We start from the raw sequence: 16,620 nt of genomic DNA, 5'->3' as shown, positions 1-16,620 counted from the left end.
CCGGGGGGATTAAATTCCACAGAAGATTTTTACACTTGTCTCTGAATTACCAACTGAAGTGTAACCTGAGGTTCTGTCTTATCCAGTATTGCTTTAACCACCTAGATTTTCTGTCAAGTTATCCAACTGGAAGTGGTTAGTTGATCATTTTTATCCATTAACCAGTACATGTCTAGTTCTGCGGATGGTTTCAGTGTGCAGTGCAGCCTAGGCTTAGGCTGCATGAGGATGTATCAAATGCTAAGCACAACATCGCTAATGATAAAGCATAATTGCATATAAACAAGAAGATTCATACATAAAAAAACTTTATAAAAACCTTAAAAAATGCACAAAAAACTTTTTTCTTCACTTTTCACTCTTATGTTTATTACTGGTATGGTGGTGTTCAATTTATGGTCACTTGTCCTAGTATGGAGGCATGGGAGGTGGGGCTGCGATGTTCTCCAAACCTAGTGGTTGGTTAACATCTCCTCTCCCCCCAACCCTCTAGTAGTGCATAGACACATGATTGAATAGTGCGTAACACAATCAGGATGCTGCGATCTCGGTGTAAAGGTTTAAAATGCATTTATGCAGCTATGTTTCAAGTATACCTGAGGTCTCATCCTGTGTAAATAGTGTGTGTCTGGGCTATATATATTTATTTGGAATATGCTTGTACATTCATGTTTTTATATTAATATTAATATATGAATAATTTATAGTCTATTTTTCTACACCTGATTTTAACATGATATTGTAAATCAAGTATATTTCTGTTATTTATAGCGATTACACTTGTTTACAAGACACTATTTGCATTTTATTGATGTGTTGCACTTTGCCTATTTTGCACTGCATTTTTGAAATCTTAAATTTGGATTATCCAGTGATTTTTTTAAGTGTATTATTAACAACGATAATATGGCATTTGCACTTTATTTACTGTTGTTTGCACATTGCGATATAGGCTGCAATCAGGGATTATCCCGTGATGAGCTTTGCATAGAAATGTTGTCTATGTCTATGATACAAATCATTTTACATGTGACCATGTCCCACCAATGAGTTTACACCAAAACCAGCATTAGCACTTTAAAAGTTGCCTCCTCCCTAGCATGCGTCATGTGATCAAGGCCTCTGTGAAGGCCGAAACGTCATGCTGAGGTGTGCCGTCTCCCCGACGAAATAAAATACACTGCTCACCTGCACTTGGGTCTCCTCTCTTCTTCTGCGCTGCGGTATCCAGGATTGGGCTCCAGGCGAGAGTAAGCAGGGATTGTCGCATATATATATATATATATATATATATATATATATATATATATATGTATATATATATATATATATATATATATATATATATATATATATATATATATATACACACACATATACATATATACATTACATACACACACTTACTTAATTTAGCCATGTTAACCAACTCATATAAATGAACTGATTTCATCATATGGACATTTCTGAATTTAGTCTTTTATTGTTCCAAAAATTATATTCCAGATTACCCCTTTGTTTGGATTGTGGCATTGGGTGGGGCATTCTAAATTATGAAACGCCCACCAGCTCAGCGGCACCGGCAACCACTGTGCAACATTTGAAGCCCCTACAAAAGGAAGTTATCACTTGCAGTTACAGCAAAGCAAATAACTTTACGCTGCAACTTTGAAATTCATTCAGAATGCATTTTGGTTGAGACATTTCCATCAAGTGAATTATCACTCCAAAAATCTAAATTCAATTTCTTACCACTTCATCCTTTTTACATTTTTCATGTGTAACGAAAAGCCAGGAACAGTTCTGCTTTTGTACTTCTAAAATTTCTGAGCACTAGAGATAAAAACAAAGCAAATGCTGTCAAGTAACTGCCGACAATACGTTTTAACAAATTGATTGACTTGATTGAGTTCTGCAGTTTTCAGATATTGGATGGACCATGGAATGGACTACTCAATAATTTGGCACAGGGCCATTAAAAGATTGTGTGACTCTAGTTCCCATTCCCTAACTTCAAATACCATTATTTCATTTTCCGTAATTCTGGACTGAGATGGGGATGTACCATGATTTCAAATGCCATTATTTCATTTTGTGAATAATTACTTTTTGAGTCCTTAATTTTTGTAAATGTATGTTTTATAAACGTTAACAACACCTGGCTCATACAAGGTTTAATTGAGGTGAAAATTAGCTGTGCATGTCAAGGGCAAGAGTTAGATACCCATACATAAAGCCAACCTATGCTGCACCCAGCCAAAGGCGGTGTCCGGATGTGGGGTTGGCCACAGAGCCCCAACAGGCCTTGCATCCAACACACCATGGACAGCCAACCCCACGCTGAAGGCATTGCATGGCGGCGGGGGGTTGGCCATGCATCCAACCCCATGCCACACACAGCCTTCTGCCATGCACAGCTTGCATTTGGTCTCGAAGGTCCTGGCAGCAATGAGGTAGATTTACTGACTTTGCCAAAGAGTCACAACATAAAAACATAAAAATTGAGCCTACTATCATCTTTATCCAAAAATCACCAATATTTTCAATCTACTGCATATTTCAGTAAATCACACAATGTTTAATAGTGAATATTATAAAAAATATATAATAAAGTTTCAATGCAAAAAACATGTCAGAGTCTTTCTTTTAACATAGTGTTGTGGTAGAGCCTGCGAAAGAATGCAATAGTGCATGCACCCTCGCTTGTGAGGCTCTTGTATCCGATAATGGGCTTGGAATCTATCCATACCTTACCATTTTTTGGCATCATTATTGTTATTTTTGCTGCATTCTCATTCGGATTAAACCCAGATCAGTTCACTGGGGGCGAGTGTTTGATTTGCTCAAACGCTCTGTCCATCATCCCCTTTTGTATCGCTTTGTTCGCCCTAAGTTGGCAGGGTATGCTCAGAAGTGAGTCCCTTGCTCACTTTGCCACTTGATTCAAGATAGCCTGGCTGATGAGGATTATGAATCCGAAACCGGTCCCAGGATGCTTGTTTCCGGTACAGGGAAGACATGGCTTGGCAGTTCGGGCTGGACTGTTCCCATGAGGTACATGGTCAGACTGATTTGCATATGGCCATGTCTGAACTGGGGTGGCAGAGTGAGCTAAAGAATGGTGACAGATTAAACCCAGATCAGTTGACTGGGGGTGTGTTTGATTTGCTCAAACGCTCCGTCCATCATCCCCTTTTGTATCGCTTTGTTCGCACTAAGTTGGCAGGGTATGCTCAGACGTGAGTGCCTTGCTCACTTTGCCACTGGATTCAAGATAGCCTGGCTGATGAGGATTATGAATCCGAAACCGGTCCCAGGATGCTTGTTTCTGGTCCAGGGAAGACATGGCTTGGCAGTTCGGGCTGGACTGTTCCCATGAGGCACAGGGTCAGACTGATTTGCATATGGCCATGTCTGAACTGGGGTGGCAGAGTGAGCTAAAGAATGGTGACGGATTCAACCCAGATCAGTTGACTGGGGGTGAGTGTTTGATTTGCTCAAACGCTCCGTCCATCATCCCCTTTTGTATCGCTTTGTTTGCCCCAAATTGGCAGGGTATGCTAAGACGTGAGTCCCTAGCTCACTTTGCCACTGGATTCAAGCTAGCCTGGCTGATGAGGATTATGAATCCGAAACCGGTCCCAGGATGCTTGTTTCCGGTCCAGGGAAGACATGGCTTGGCAGTTCGGGATGGACTGTTCCCATGAGGCACAGTGTCAGACTGATTTGCATATGGCCATGTCTAAACCAGTTTGTCAGATTGAACTAAAGAATTGTGACAGATTAAAACCAGATCAGTTGACTGGGGGTAGGTGTTTGATTTGCTCAAACGCTCCGTCCATCATCCCCTTTGTATTGCTTTGTTCGCCCGAAGTTGGTAGGGTATGCTCAGACGTGAGTCCCTTGCTCACTTTGCTACTGGATTCAAGATAGCCTGGCTGATGAGGATTATGAATCCGAAACCGGTCCCAGGATGCTTGTTTCTAGTCCAGGGAAGACATGGCTTGGCAGTTCAGTCTGGACTGTTCCCATGAGGCACAGGTTCAGACTGATTTGCATATGGCCATGTCTGAACTGGGGTGGCAGAGTGAGCTAAAGAATGGTAAAGGATTAAACCCAGATCCGTTGACTGGGTTGAGTGTTTGATTTGCTCAAACTCTCCGTCCATCATCCCCTTTTGTATCGCATTCTCATTAGGCAGCGCTTGCCATGCGTCACTTCCTTTTCGTTCTGTGGCACAGGGACAAAGTACGGACTAATTTGCTTTGATTAGTGTCCCTCTGCTCCCTATTCACTGCTGATTTTGTTTCAGGTACTAATTCTACATGAATGAATGAATGAATAAGCGACTTTTATAGCCCAGACTTAGTCCATGGGCATTAAGGCGATAATTGCAGAAACATGTGCAGTTAGACAAGATCACACTCAATCCAGCTTCTCGGGGAACAACCAGGTCTTTAGCATTTTTCGAAAGATTGGGTGAGATTGTTGCCCCAGAAGATAATCAGGGAGAGAGTTCCACAGTTTAGCAGCAGCAATTGAAAAAGCTCTCCCGCCCCATCTCATCCTTTTGAACCTAGGAATCGTGAGGAGATTTTTGCTTGCTGACCTGAGATTCCTCGAGGGAGCATAGTGTTGGAATAAGGCCTTGATGCCAGCAGGGCCCAGGCCATTATATGCATTATGGGTGAGGCAGAGGGTATTAAACAGAATTCTGCGATCCACCGGGAGCCAGTGTAATGAAAGAAGGGAAGACGAGACTGAATGATGTTTTGGTAGGTCCAACACCAACCTTGCAGCGGCATTCTGCACCAGATGGAGGAGACACAGCTGTCCTTTGTTGATGCCTAGATAAAGGGTGTTGCAATAGTCCAATCTGGACAATATTCGTGCAACAACCACTTTTTTGCGTGCAGCAAATGAAAGGAACTGTGAAATTTTCCTTATGAGCCTAATAAGCCCTAAGCAGGTCCTACAGACCTGCAGATTAAGAGACAGGGAATTGTCAACCACAAGTCTCAAGTTTCTACCATGAGAGACGGGGTTGGGGGGGCGTGGCTTGGCACGCAATGGCGGGGGCAGCAACTGAGTAGAGCTCCGTCCTGACCTCCCCTTCCCTGGGACAATTATCCGTCATACTACCTCTGAATCGGCCGAAACTTAAGGCAGAGCGGCCACTGACCGTGCTTTCATCATCCAGCAATTTTGGGACGCGCTGATGCCCTGAGTCCGCTCCGGCACCGCCTGGTTGACTGTAACCGTACAGGCGGCTACCCGCCCGGCGTGAGCAGACACGCAAGGCCGTGGTTTGCACCTGACTGCTGGGCCCGCCAGTGCAGCCTACAAGAGACGCTGAGGAGTCGCCTGGTGCTTGGAGGTGGGGCCCGGACCGGTGGCCTTGCGATCACGGGGCACTCTACTGCTAATGCCCTGTGGTGCCGGGAGTCCATCGGCACGGGATCCTCAGAGAGCCGGGAGAGTTACCGGAGGAGAGGAGGAGGCCCCGGCCGCTACTGTGAGGAGGTGACTGCCATGCTGTGAGGGGCCCGCGGGGGGGACGTTGCCCTCATAGCTGAACTAACACCAGGCACCGGCGGGATCACACGCCCGCCGCAACACTTGGGGGCATTTGCGACACTAATGCGGGGAGGAACGACCCCGTCGACCACTGCGGTCATAGATGAGCCAGGCCCGGTGAGTCCCGCAACAGGAAGCCGAGGCCCTGGTGGAGCCGCTGGGCCCTGTGTTGCGGCCTGTGCAGTGCCCTGCGACATCACCCGGCAGGTGCGACCGTGGGCAGACCGACCCCCATAGCCCTGGATGCTGGACTACTGTGACGACCCCCGTCCCGCTCTGAAACGCCCTCACCTGCCATCTACATGGTGGGACGTTGTAGCGCTACTGGGGCGGTGGAGCGGAGGCACCCGGCGGATTTTGGCAGCATAGCGCTGCTCTGCAGGGGTGCGGAGGCTGTGGCGACAACAAACAGACTTCACTGGGATCTCTCCCCACCACAGGCAACAAACACGCACCCGGGCATACGTCTAACAGAAATAAAGCAAAACATGCGTACCGGAAACCAACTTACGCCATGTTTTTAATGCCTTCCTGAAAGAACCGATAGAGGGTTGTGATTTTAATTCCAGAGGAAGAGTGTTCCACAGCCTCGGGGCCAAAACACGAAAGGCCCTTCCGCCCCACCTGACTTTCCGCGCTCGGGGTATAGTTAGAAGATTTTTACTCGAGGAGCGTAGGGGACTAGGAGAGACCGTATGTCTTCCGAGCCGTCACCAGATAGCGCCCCATAGACAAAGCATAGGATCTTAAAGGAGTTCCTAGCCTGAATTGGGAGCCAGTGCAGACTCTTCCTGGCTGAGGTGGCAGATGAGCGGTCAAAGACGTCAAGAACAAACCTAGCTGCCGCATTATTCTGTACAGTCTGCAGGCGTTGTATGAGGCCTAGGTTGATACCCGAGTAGAGTGCATTACAGTAATCTAATTCAGACACTCTGTTTATCACCACCCCCTTTTCTGAATCGTTTTTGGCCACTATAGGTGTGGCAGGGTATACTCAGACATGAGTCCCTTGCTCACTGCACCATCAGGATTCAAGCAAGCCGGGCCGACGACGGCTGAAATGCCAGAAACCGGTCCCCGGAAGCTTGTCTCCTTTCTGGTGAAGAATTGGCTTGGTAGTTTGAGTTTGAGTTTGAGTTTGAGTTTAAAAATTCTTATATAGCGCTCTTACACCAGCGGTTTCATGGCGCTGTAACTGGCAGATCTCCACAATAGACAAGGAAAGGAGGTCGGGTAACAAAGGACTAAATGAAAGTTTTGCTGAAGAAGTAAGCTTTAAGTTTCTTTCGGAACTGGGAATATGGGGTTAGGGATCTGAGATCAAGGGGTAATGAGTTCCAGAGGGTTGGGGCAAGGGTCGCAAATTTTGAGCCCCCCCACTTTTTCCGGCGAAACCGGGGAACTGTCAGGAGGGATTGGGAAGAAGATCGGAGCTCCCTAGTTGGCAAGTAGGGGATAACCTCCGAAGAAATGAATGCAGGGGCCGTGCCCAATCGAGCCTGGTAAGTGATAGATGCAAGCTTGAATTGGATACGTTCCCGAACCGGAAGCCAATGTAAAAGTTTCAGAAGGGGGGTGACATGTGAGGATTTAGGAAGGTTAAAGACCAGCCGAGCCGCCTGGTTTTAGATCATCTGCAACCGCCTGAGACTATATGCAGGTATACCTGCATATAGCGCGTTGCCATAATCCAGGCGGGAGATGACCATCGCAAGGACGATCAGTTTCAAGGCCTCAAAGGTGAAAAATCGAGAGACCTTGCGGATGGTACGAAGAGAAAGAAAAGAGGAAGAAACCACAGAACTAACCTGGGAGTGAAGGGTAAGGTGAGAGTTGAGTTTAATACCAAGGGTTTTGACCGAAGTAGAGAGTTTGGTCTGCCCTGTTCCCATGATGCACTGGGCCAGGGACAGACTAATTTGCATATAGCCAGGTTCTGAGCTGGGATGGTGCAGTGAGCTAAATAACGGTGATGGATCAAGCCCTGATCTTTGGACTGGGTAAGAGTGGTCTGCTTAATTCAGATACTCTGTTCATCACCACCCCCTTTTCTGAATCGTTTTGGGCCACTATAGGTGTGGCAGGGTATACTCAGACATGAGTCCCTTGCTCACTGCACCATCAGGATTCAAGCAAGCCGGGCCGACGACGGCTGAAATGCCAGAAACCGGTCCCCGGAAGCTTGTCTCCTTTCTGGTGAAGAATTGGCTTGGTAGTTTGGTCTGCCCTGTTCCCATGATGCACTGGGCCAGGGACAGACTAATTTGCATATAGCCAGGTTCTGAGCTGGGATGGTGCAGTGAGCTAAATAACGGTGATGGATCAAGCCCTGATCTTTGGACTGGGTAAGAGTGGTCTGCTTAATTCAGATACTCTGTTCATCACCACCCCCTTTTCTGAATCGTTTTGGGCCACTATAGGTGTGGCAGGGTATACTCAGACATGAGTCCCGTGCTCACTGCACCATCAGGATTCAAGCAAGCCGGGCCGACGACGGCTGAAATGCCAGAAACCGGTCCCCGGAAGCTTGTCTCCTTTCTGGTGAAGAATTGGCTTGGTAGTTTGGTCTGCCCTGTTCCCATGATGCACTGGGCCAGGGACAGACTAATTTGCATATAGCCAGGTTCTGAGCTGGGATGGTGCAGTGAGTTAAATAACGGTGATGGATCAAGCCCTGATCTTTGGACTGGGTAAGAGTGGTCTGCTTAATTCAGACACTCTGTTCATCACCACACCCTTTTCTGAATCATTACAGTAATCTAGGCGGGACGTGACAAGGGCCACTACAGTCTGTTTCCGGGCTTTCAGAGAGAGGTAGTGAGTGATTTTCCTCAGGGTCTTGATGACCCCACAGCAGGTAGAGACTGTTTTATTTACCTGCTGGTCCATAGCAAGAGAGGTGTCGATCAACACGCCCAAATTCCGAGCGGATTTAGTAGGACGCGGACACTCTCCAAGGGAAGGGGGCCACCAGTCAGTTGACCAGGCATCCTGGTCACCTTCAAAGATCAATACTTCGGTTTTCTCTCCGTTCAGTTTTATTGAAATACAGATCATCCACTGTGAAACTGCCTCCATGCAGTTCCTAAAACTGAGAACGGAGGTACTCGCCGAGTGGGAGAGGGAGACCAGGATTTGGGTGTCATCGGCGTATGACACCACCTCCATCCCAAAAGATCTTACCAGCCTGGCGAGTGGGGCCACATAAATGTTAAAAAGAGTGGGGCTTAGAGCCGACCCCTGCGGTACCCCACAATGCACAGGTTTGGGAGGGGATACAAAATCTCCTAGCTTGACCCTCTGCTCTCTCTGATTAAGGAAAGAGGATAGTAAGCTGAGTGCCGCGCCCTCTACCCCCATCTCCCTAAGACGCGATGTTAAGATGGCGGGAGATAGGGTATCGAAAGCTGCTGTCAGATCTAGCAGCACCAGAAAAGTAGTCTGCCCAGCATCAACCTTTGTACGGATATGGTTTACAACCAGAGTAAGAGCCGACTCCATACTGTGGTGCTTCCGGAACCCATGCTGAGATGAGTCCAGAAAGCCGGAGGAGTCAAGAAAGGCAGTCAGATGTAAGTTAAGGTGGGACTCTAACATCTTTGCTGGGGCCGGCAACAGTGATATTGGGCGGAAATTTTTCATTATTCCTGGATCTAGTGATGGCTTTTTCAGCATGGGCTTGACCACAGCTTTTTTCCAGGGCCCTGGAAAAATGCCTTCTGTAATGGCAAGGTTCATCACTACAAGATAGAAGGGCAATAAAACTTTCCTACAATACTTAAGAATCCTAAGGGGGCAGGGGTCCAGAGGCGAGCCTGATTTAGTCCTATTCAGGAGTAGATCTAGCTGCTGGAGCGTGAGGGGAGGGGGGGGGGGGACATTGGCCAGAATGCTTCCTGAGTCATTGGGCCGGCAGTCCGGGGGCAATGGAGTTACAGGAGGAGAAGGACACAATAGGTCCCTTTGAGATTCCAGGGAAGCATAAATATCCACTATTTTTGTATGGAAAAATAGTGAGATCTTATTGCACAGTTCTGGAGACCCTTTAACCGGGTTAGGAGTCTGTAAGGAGCAAAGGGAATCAACGATCTTGAACAGTTCCCTTGAGGAAGTGAGGGAGGCCGTTAGATTGGAAAAATAGGCCTCTTTTTCCTCAATTATTTTCCTTTTATAATCTCTTTAACAGAGTCTTGTGCTTATCCCTTTCTCTGTAATCCCAACTGGCTCGCCAGAGTCTCTCCTGCCTCCTACAGTCCTGCCTTAGAAGCCTGAGTGTCTCTGAGAACCATGGAGCCGAGGGTCGTCTTCTGGCAGAGTAACCATACAAGGCAGGGGCTATAAGATCCACCGCTCTAGCAACAGCATCAGAAAGGCCTACCGCGGCCTCATGGGCCTCTATCCCAGGGGTCATCCCGTTGTATGTCATAAGAGGGGCCAAGGTGTCATTAGTAATGTTCCTATAATTCCGCTTGGGTTCCTTTCTCCTAGGAGGACATAATATCCTAGAGGAAGAGGGAGATTTTAGTTCCTAAGGAACAGCCAAGTGATCTGACCACACCAGGGGGATGGGAGGACCCGTTTTGAGCCTGGGATCGTTAGAAAAAACCCCATTCAGTATGTGGCCCGCCTGATGGGTAGGGCTGTCCACCAATTGTTGAAAGCCATAAGCTTCTAGAGAGTCCACTAAGCAACCAGTATCGCTAGAGCTTATATCATCTAGATGGAAGTTCAGATCACCCATGATTGTCAAATTTGACCTCCCAAAATAAGGCTCTAAGATATTGAGTAGCTTGAGGCAAAAACCAGATCTAGGGCCCGGGGGCCTATAGATCAGGAGGCCTGAAAAGGAGACCGATGGAAGGGAGTGTAGGGAGTAGAAAATGACCTGACAAGGGTCCGCGGGTAAGGAAAGGGTTTCAATACGGCAGGTGACAGACTTCTTATATAGGATCCCCAAGCCTCCCCCTCTCCGACCTACTCTATCCGATCTGGCCAACGCATAGTCTTCTGGGACAGCGTTGGCCAGTTCAGGGCCCGAGGAGGCAGAGGCCCATGTCTCTGTAATAAACACCCATGAGGGCTTCCTAACCGCAACAAACTCGCTGAACCAACCCGGGTTGTTGCCGCTCCGCCACATTCCACACCCATTGACCACAGCAGCGAGTCACGTAGTGGGGTGGAGGGACGCAATTGCCCATATAACTGTTGGGAGCGGCGCATCGTCCTCGAGGGGCATGCTCCCATGAGACTGCAGAGAGTATAGCGACGGGCATCCCACACCCGCACCGTGCTGCCGGCCAGTGACACCGCCACATCCATTGGGCACTCTACCTGCCTGCCCTATCCTATTGACTTTGACCAAGCGGGCACTGCCACTGACTAGGATCTCATCAGGGCAGGAATGAGTGGACACCCTACCGATGCTCCTTTTGAGACTGAGACAGGCCCATCTGTCGCTTGAGAGTTGAGGACCTGGTGACCTGCCTGCTCCTGTGCTACCGCAACGGCCTCCCCTTGGGACCTGCCCTTCTCTGTGAACAGTGATCACCCGCACGCACCGCCTTGCCCATGTCTGGGGGGTGGAAGACGCGCACTGGGACCGGCGGCACAACAACGAAAGGGAAACAAGTTAAATCGCCACCTGAAATGGATGCTGATGTGACGTCCAAATTGGATAGTGTGCTGGCCATTATGAAACGTCTGGAAGAGTCTCTCCAGCAAACTCGCACCTCCCTAGAAACTAAAATTGACAGTGTGGCAATCGACCTGACCCATCTCAAGGCTGACCACAAGAAACTACAGGACCGTACTGCAACATTGGAAGCTACGATGACTGATCTGGGGCCCCGGGTGAGTCAAAACGGACAAAATTGTGCGTGACCTCCTCAACAGGGTTGAATTTCTGGAGTAGCGTGCTGAGGACGCAGAAGGGCGGGTACGAAGGAACAACATCAGACTGGTTGGCATACCAGAAAAATGGGAAGGGACGGACCCCACGAACCGTGTGTAAGACTGGCTGTGGAACCTCCTGCCGGAGGGCGCTCTGTCACCGTATTTTGTGGTGGAGCGAGCCCACCCAGTACCCGCGAGACCCCTCCCCCTGGGATCTAACCCCAGGCCACTGATCCATCGAGTTCTCAACTACAGGGACCGCGACACCATTCTGCGAGAGTCCAGGAAACTCGGGGACGTGCAAATAGACAACGCCACAGTGATGATTTTCCCCGACTACACCGTTAAGGTGCAACGACAGAGGCACTCCTTCCTGGCGGTGAAGCGGAGGCTACGGCAGGCAGGTCTCAAATACTCACTCCTCTTCCCGGCTCGTCTACGAGTGGTGGCGCAGGACAAAACACACTTCTTCACCAGCCCCGAGGAGGTTGAAGCTTGGATAGATGGAGGAGGCACCTCGAAGAGCACAGGGAACTGTTACGATGGCTCGCTCCCGAGGGTTGAAACGGCGCCGTAGGCACAAATCGCCCACGCCTCACCGCTCGCAGGAGACGACGACCCACTTCCCACCAGCGGATCTAGTCTTGCAGGAACAATAAGACGCACTGCGCAGGGTAACGGAAATCAGCAGCTCTCCGGCGCCATCCTCTGCCCCGCATACCAGTCTGCACACTTTCCCCAGTGACGACGAAGCAATCTACAGACTGCCGGGCTCTCAACAGTCCACAGACCCACCTGAAGTCACACCGCAGACGGTGGATTTACTCGGCTGAGGAGGGCCCCTTGGGGTTTTCCAACCGCTCATACAGCGGTGACTATTGTACCTACGCATTCCCGGCTTGTCAAGGGGTGAATGATACTCGGCGACAACGGACGAGGGGGGCCCCCATTGCTTCACGTGAGATGGAATCGGCGAGACGCAGTGAGTAACATTTTACAGACATTGCACGCACTTGTACTATGTCGGCATGGCACCTTCCCCCTTACTGTGGGTGCTGATGGCCTGACGATCCTCAATCCGACCCTGCTGGAGGTGTTCGCCCTCTCACAAACTTTCCCTCCAACTGCTGCGGCGGGCGGACGCCCCCCCTCTGCGCTGAGTCTGCTGATACCCGGTGAAACCTGTTAGATATGGCCTACCTTATTCCGGCCCGGGGTGGGACATCAACCCCTCTGAGAAAAATACTGCGTATCGCTATTGTGCCAATTGCTCACCAACCCCTAGAACTGTATAGTTAACAGTTTAATTCAGCTCACTTGAGTGTTTGGACGGCGGCATGTTCCGCAGCCGAACTTTTGGCATTTTTTATTGTATTGCCTCTTCTAGGCTCCATGTTTTCCCTTTCACCTCACCCTTTGGGACCTGTTTGGGTCGTTCTTTAATGTGATTGCAGCTGTGTTTGGTCTAGAGGTGAGGAAGGCACTGGGAGGTCTGTGGGGGGCCCCACTTGAAGGGTCGGGCTGGATGCCATGAGTGGGACTTTCCCAAGTGATGACAATGGCTGAAATTCGGATATGTACCTGGAATGTCAGGGGCATGCCCACACCGGCGAGACAGTACCAGATCTACTCCTTTCTGAAGCGCCATAAGTTTCATATAGCACTGTTACAGGAAACGCACTTGAACAAGGCGGAGGTGTGTGCTCTGCACCGCAGATGGCGTGGGCAACTCTACGCCACTGAGTACTCCTCCTTTGCCTGTGGTGCGCTCCTGTGGGTCCGTCCTGGGACCCCTTGGGCGGTCACGGACACACATATAGACCCTGATGGCAGGTATGTGATAGCCCGGGGTAGACTAGATTGACAACCAATAGTAATGACCTCTCTATACTCACCAAACACCGACCAGGACAGTTTCTTTACTCGCCTCTCGGCGGCGCTGGCGGCCTGGCATGGGGTCCCGTGGATCCTTGGGGGTGACTATAATTGCATCTTAGATGCGACCCTGGACTGCTCCTCCCTACCCCCGACTGGTACACCGACACATGGCGTCATGAGAGCACTGATCAGCTGGGCCACACAGTGGGACCTGCACGACGCATGGCGGGCACACAATCCTGCGACACGGACCTGTTCCTACTATTCAGGTGCGCATGACCTGCATATACGCCTAGACAGATTTATGGTGTCTGCTGACCTCCTCCCATTGGTTGTAGACGCACAATAAATGGGCCGCACTCCCTCGGACCATAACTCGCACATTCTGGTCATTGCATGGGAACGCCCACACCCGCCCATCCCTACCTGGCGACTCCAACCGGCTCTCTTGCTGGATGCGGCTTTCAGCGACTCCCTACTCACGCAAACTACCCAATATTTTGAGGACAACTCTGACACGGCGCCCTCCCCCAGATCGAGTGGGACGCCTTCAAGGTAGTGATTCGAGGGCACTGCTTAGGCACACATGGTCACATGCGAAGACAGCTGGAGGGTGACCTGACGCGACTAAAGACCGAACTGCTTGACCACGAACAGGACGCGGTGGGTGGCACAGGCGACCCCCTGGCGGAAGCAAAAACAGAGCATGTGCGCCTCTTGGAACGTCTGCGCAGTTTCAATTTTGCAGCGCATTCCGCCTGCACGCACCACCTGGGTGATAGACCTGGCAGACTGTTGGCCTGGCTGATTGCACGGAAAGACCGCGCGGCCCCGATCTCGGCGATATGTGTAAATGGGAGGGGGCTACTCTACACACAACACCACATACACAAGGCATTCACAACCCACTACGAAGACTTATATCGCTCCCGGCTCTGCGACCCGCATCCTGACATAGCAGAATATCTCTCACCCTTGCCGATGCCTCATTTGACAACTGCACAGCAGGACCACCTCGGGGCGTCACTCGCTCCTGAGGAACTCCGTGAAGCCATCTTCAACCTGTCCAACGGCAAGTCCCTTGGTCCGGGCGGCTTACCAGCCGAATTTTACAAGGCTGGCTCGGACATACTCATCCCCGAGCTCTTAAAGATGTATGCTGCAGACGCAGAGGACTCCTCCCTCCCTCCCACGCTCAATGAGGCTAACCTCATTTCCATACTCAAACTGGGCAGGGATGGCACACAAATGGGATCTTACCGCCCCCTGGCCCTCCTAAACACGGATTATAAAATCCTTGCTTCCACCCTGGCCCGGAGGCTAGCCCCCCTGGTCCCCACCCTGGTGCATCACAACCAAAACGGCTTTGTTCCAACACGCCACACCTCCTATAACATCCGCCGCCTGTTCCGTATACAGGAGTACGCCACACACCACTGGCCACAAGCGGGGTGCCTAGTGTTGGACCTCGAGAAAGCATTTGAATCGGTGGAATGGCCATACCTGAGAGGTGGCTATGAGAACATGGTGGACTTATTGTACCACAGGCCCACAGTTCGGGTCCGCACTGGCGCATTGCTTTCTGAGGCTATCCGTGTACGGAGGGGCAACAGGCAGGGCTGTCCCCTGTCACCCATGCTGTTTTCCTTGGCCATGGAACCCTTGGCTACGATCCTCCGGGGGAATCCCGATGGCGGATGGACTCCACGTGATCTCGCTTTACGCGGATGATCTCCTCCTCTATGTCAGGGATTTGACAAATGTCCCGAGATCTCTCACTGGCATTTTCCGCACCTTCGAGGAGATGTCGGGCTTGAGAGTCAACTGGTCTAAGTCGGGGGCCTATTCCTTTAACCCAGACACGCCAAACAGCGACGTTTATCTCGGCAGTGAGAGGCTGCAGTGGTACCCCACGATGTTCCGATACTTAGGAATCCACATTTACCGCAGTCCTGCGGATATCCTGGAGGGGAAATTGATGCGAGGGCTTGCCTCCATTCGAGCACAAATCGGATTTTGGAGGACTCTACCCCTGAACGTGCCCAGCCGTGTAGCGCTGGCCAAAATGATAGTCCTACCGAGACTGCTGTATTACTTTGCCAACATTCCGTCCTATGTCCCTAACAAGGTATTTCGGGACCTCAAAGTCCTGCTCCGGGGCCTAATCTGGAACGCAGGCCGACCCCGTGTGGCGTTGACGAAGTTGTATATGCCCACTGAAATCGGGGGGCCTAGCGGTCCCTAACATGGAGCTCTACTATCTAGCGGTGCAGATGCAGTGGGTGTCGGGATGGCTGTGTGGAAAAAACCTGGGTGACACCACTACGGACGTCACCACCTGGTCACAGATGCAAGTGTGCACTCTGTTCCATCCATTGACCCAAGCTCCCCGTCCTCCTCAGCTGTACCTGGCAGTGGCACGCAGGTGTTTTCTGCGATGCCTGCGGCTCACCCGAGCGACCGCACCGTATGCCCCGATACTCCCCCTGCTGGGTACTCCCAGAGCAACTGGAGTGATGACGGACGTTATGATGGAGAGCTGGTCCCATGCAGGCGTGCCCTCCTTTCTTTAGAGGACCTCGCGGAGAGCACGACCCTCCCAGCTGGACAATTCCTGTTGCATGCGTACCTCATACGCACGCTGACTGTCGCCTGGGGCGACATGTCTGAGGAGTTACCAATGCACCACTTTATGCAGTACCTACATGTCATGGGCAATGGTTCCCACATAGTGCTTTGGCTAGCGCAGGCCCTCCTGATTAATATGTAACCTTCCACCTCGCAGTTGAGGGAGAAATGGGCGGCGGACAGGGGGAGAGACTGGACTGACAAGGAATGGGCGATGGTGCTAGTTGGGCCGATTAACGTCCCACGCAACCCCCGCTACAAGGTCATACAATTCTATATATTACACCGAGCCTACCTCACGCCCGATAAGATAAATAGATATTTTTCAGTCACCGACACTGCCTGCCAACGCTGCTCCCTGGTAGGTGCGGACCTCTTACATATGCTTTGGCTGTGTCCCAATGTCCAGCAATATTGGAATCAGGTAACGGCACTGCTCACGCACTGCACTGGCGAAAACGTGCCGAAAACATGGGAGGCTTGCATCCTAAGACTTTATAAACGCACGAAACTGAACAAAGTACCGGTCCGGTTCTGGGACCTAGGGCTAATCACGGCCAGACGCCTGCTTACTAAGCTGTGGAAGGCCAATACACCCCCGCATATTCGGCATTGGTACATGTCCCTCACCAACTGGGCACGGGC

General features: G+C 50.5%; 1 protein-coding gene across 2 annotated transcripts in view; it reads right to left on the bottom strand.

Annotated features, from left to right (window-relative positions):
• TYW3 (tRNA-yW synthesizing protein 3 homolog) overlaps nucleotides 1–16,620 on the bottom strand; it is a 112,488-nt gene that overhangs the window by 84,005 nt on the left and 11,863 nt on the right. Inside the window, exon 2 of one of the 2 annotated variants that reach the window (XM_086953872.1) lies at nucleotides 1,753–1,833. The exons of the other annotated variant lie outside the window; for it this stretch is intronic. Within the exon in view, the coding sequence (XP_086809998.1) occupies nucleotides 1,753–1,833 (81 nt within the window). The remainder of the gene's footprint in view (nucleotides 1–1,752; nucleotides 1,834–16,620) is intronic. 2 annotated transcript variants of the gene reach the window in all.

This window comes from Lissotriton vulgaris, chromosome 1_1, assembly GCF_964263255.1.
Source record: "Lissotriton vulgaris chromosome 1_1, aLisVul1.2, whole genome shotgun sequence".
Taxonomy (NCBI): domain Eukaryota; kingdom Metazoa; phylum Chordata; class Amphibia; order Caudata; family Salamandridae; genus Lissotriton; species Lissotriton vulgaris.
This window is presented reverse-complemented; position numbering and strand designations above follow the sequence as displayed.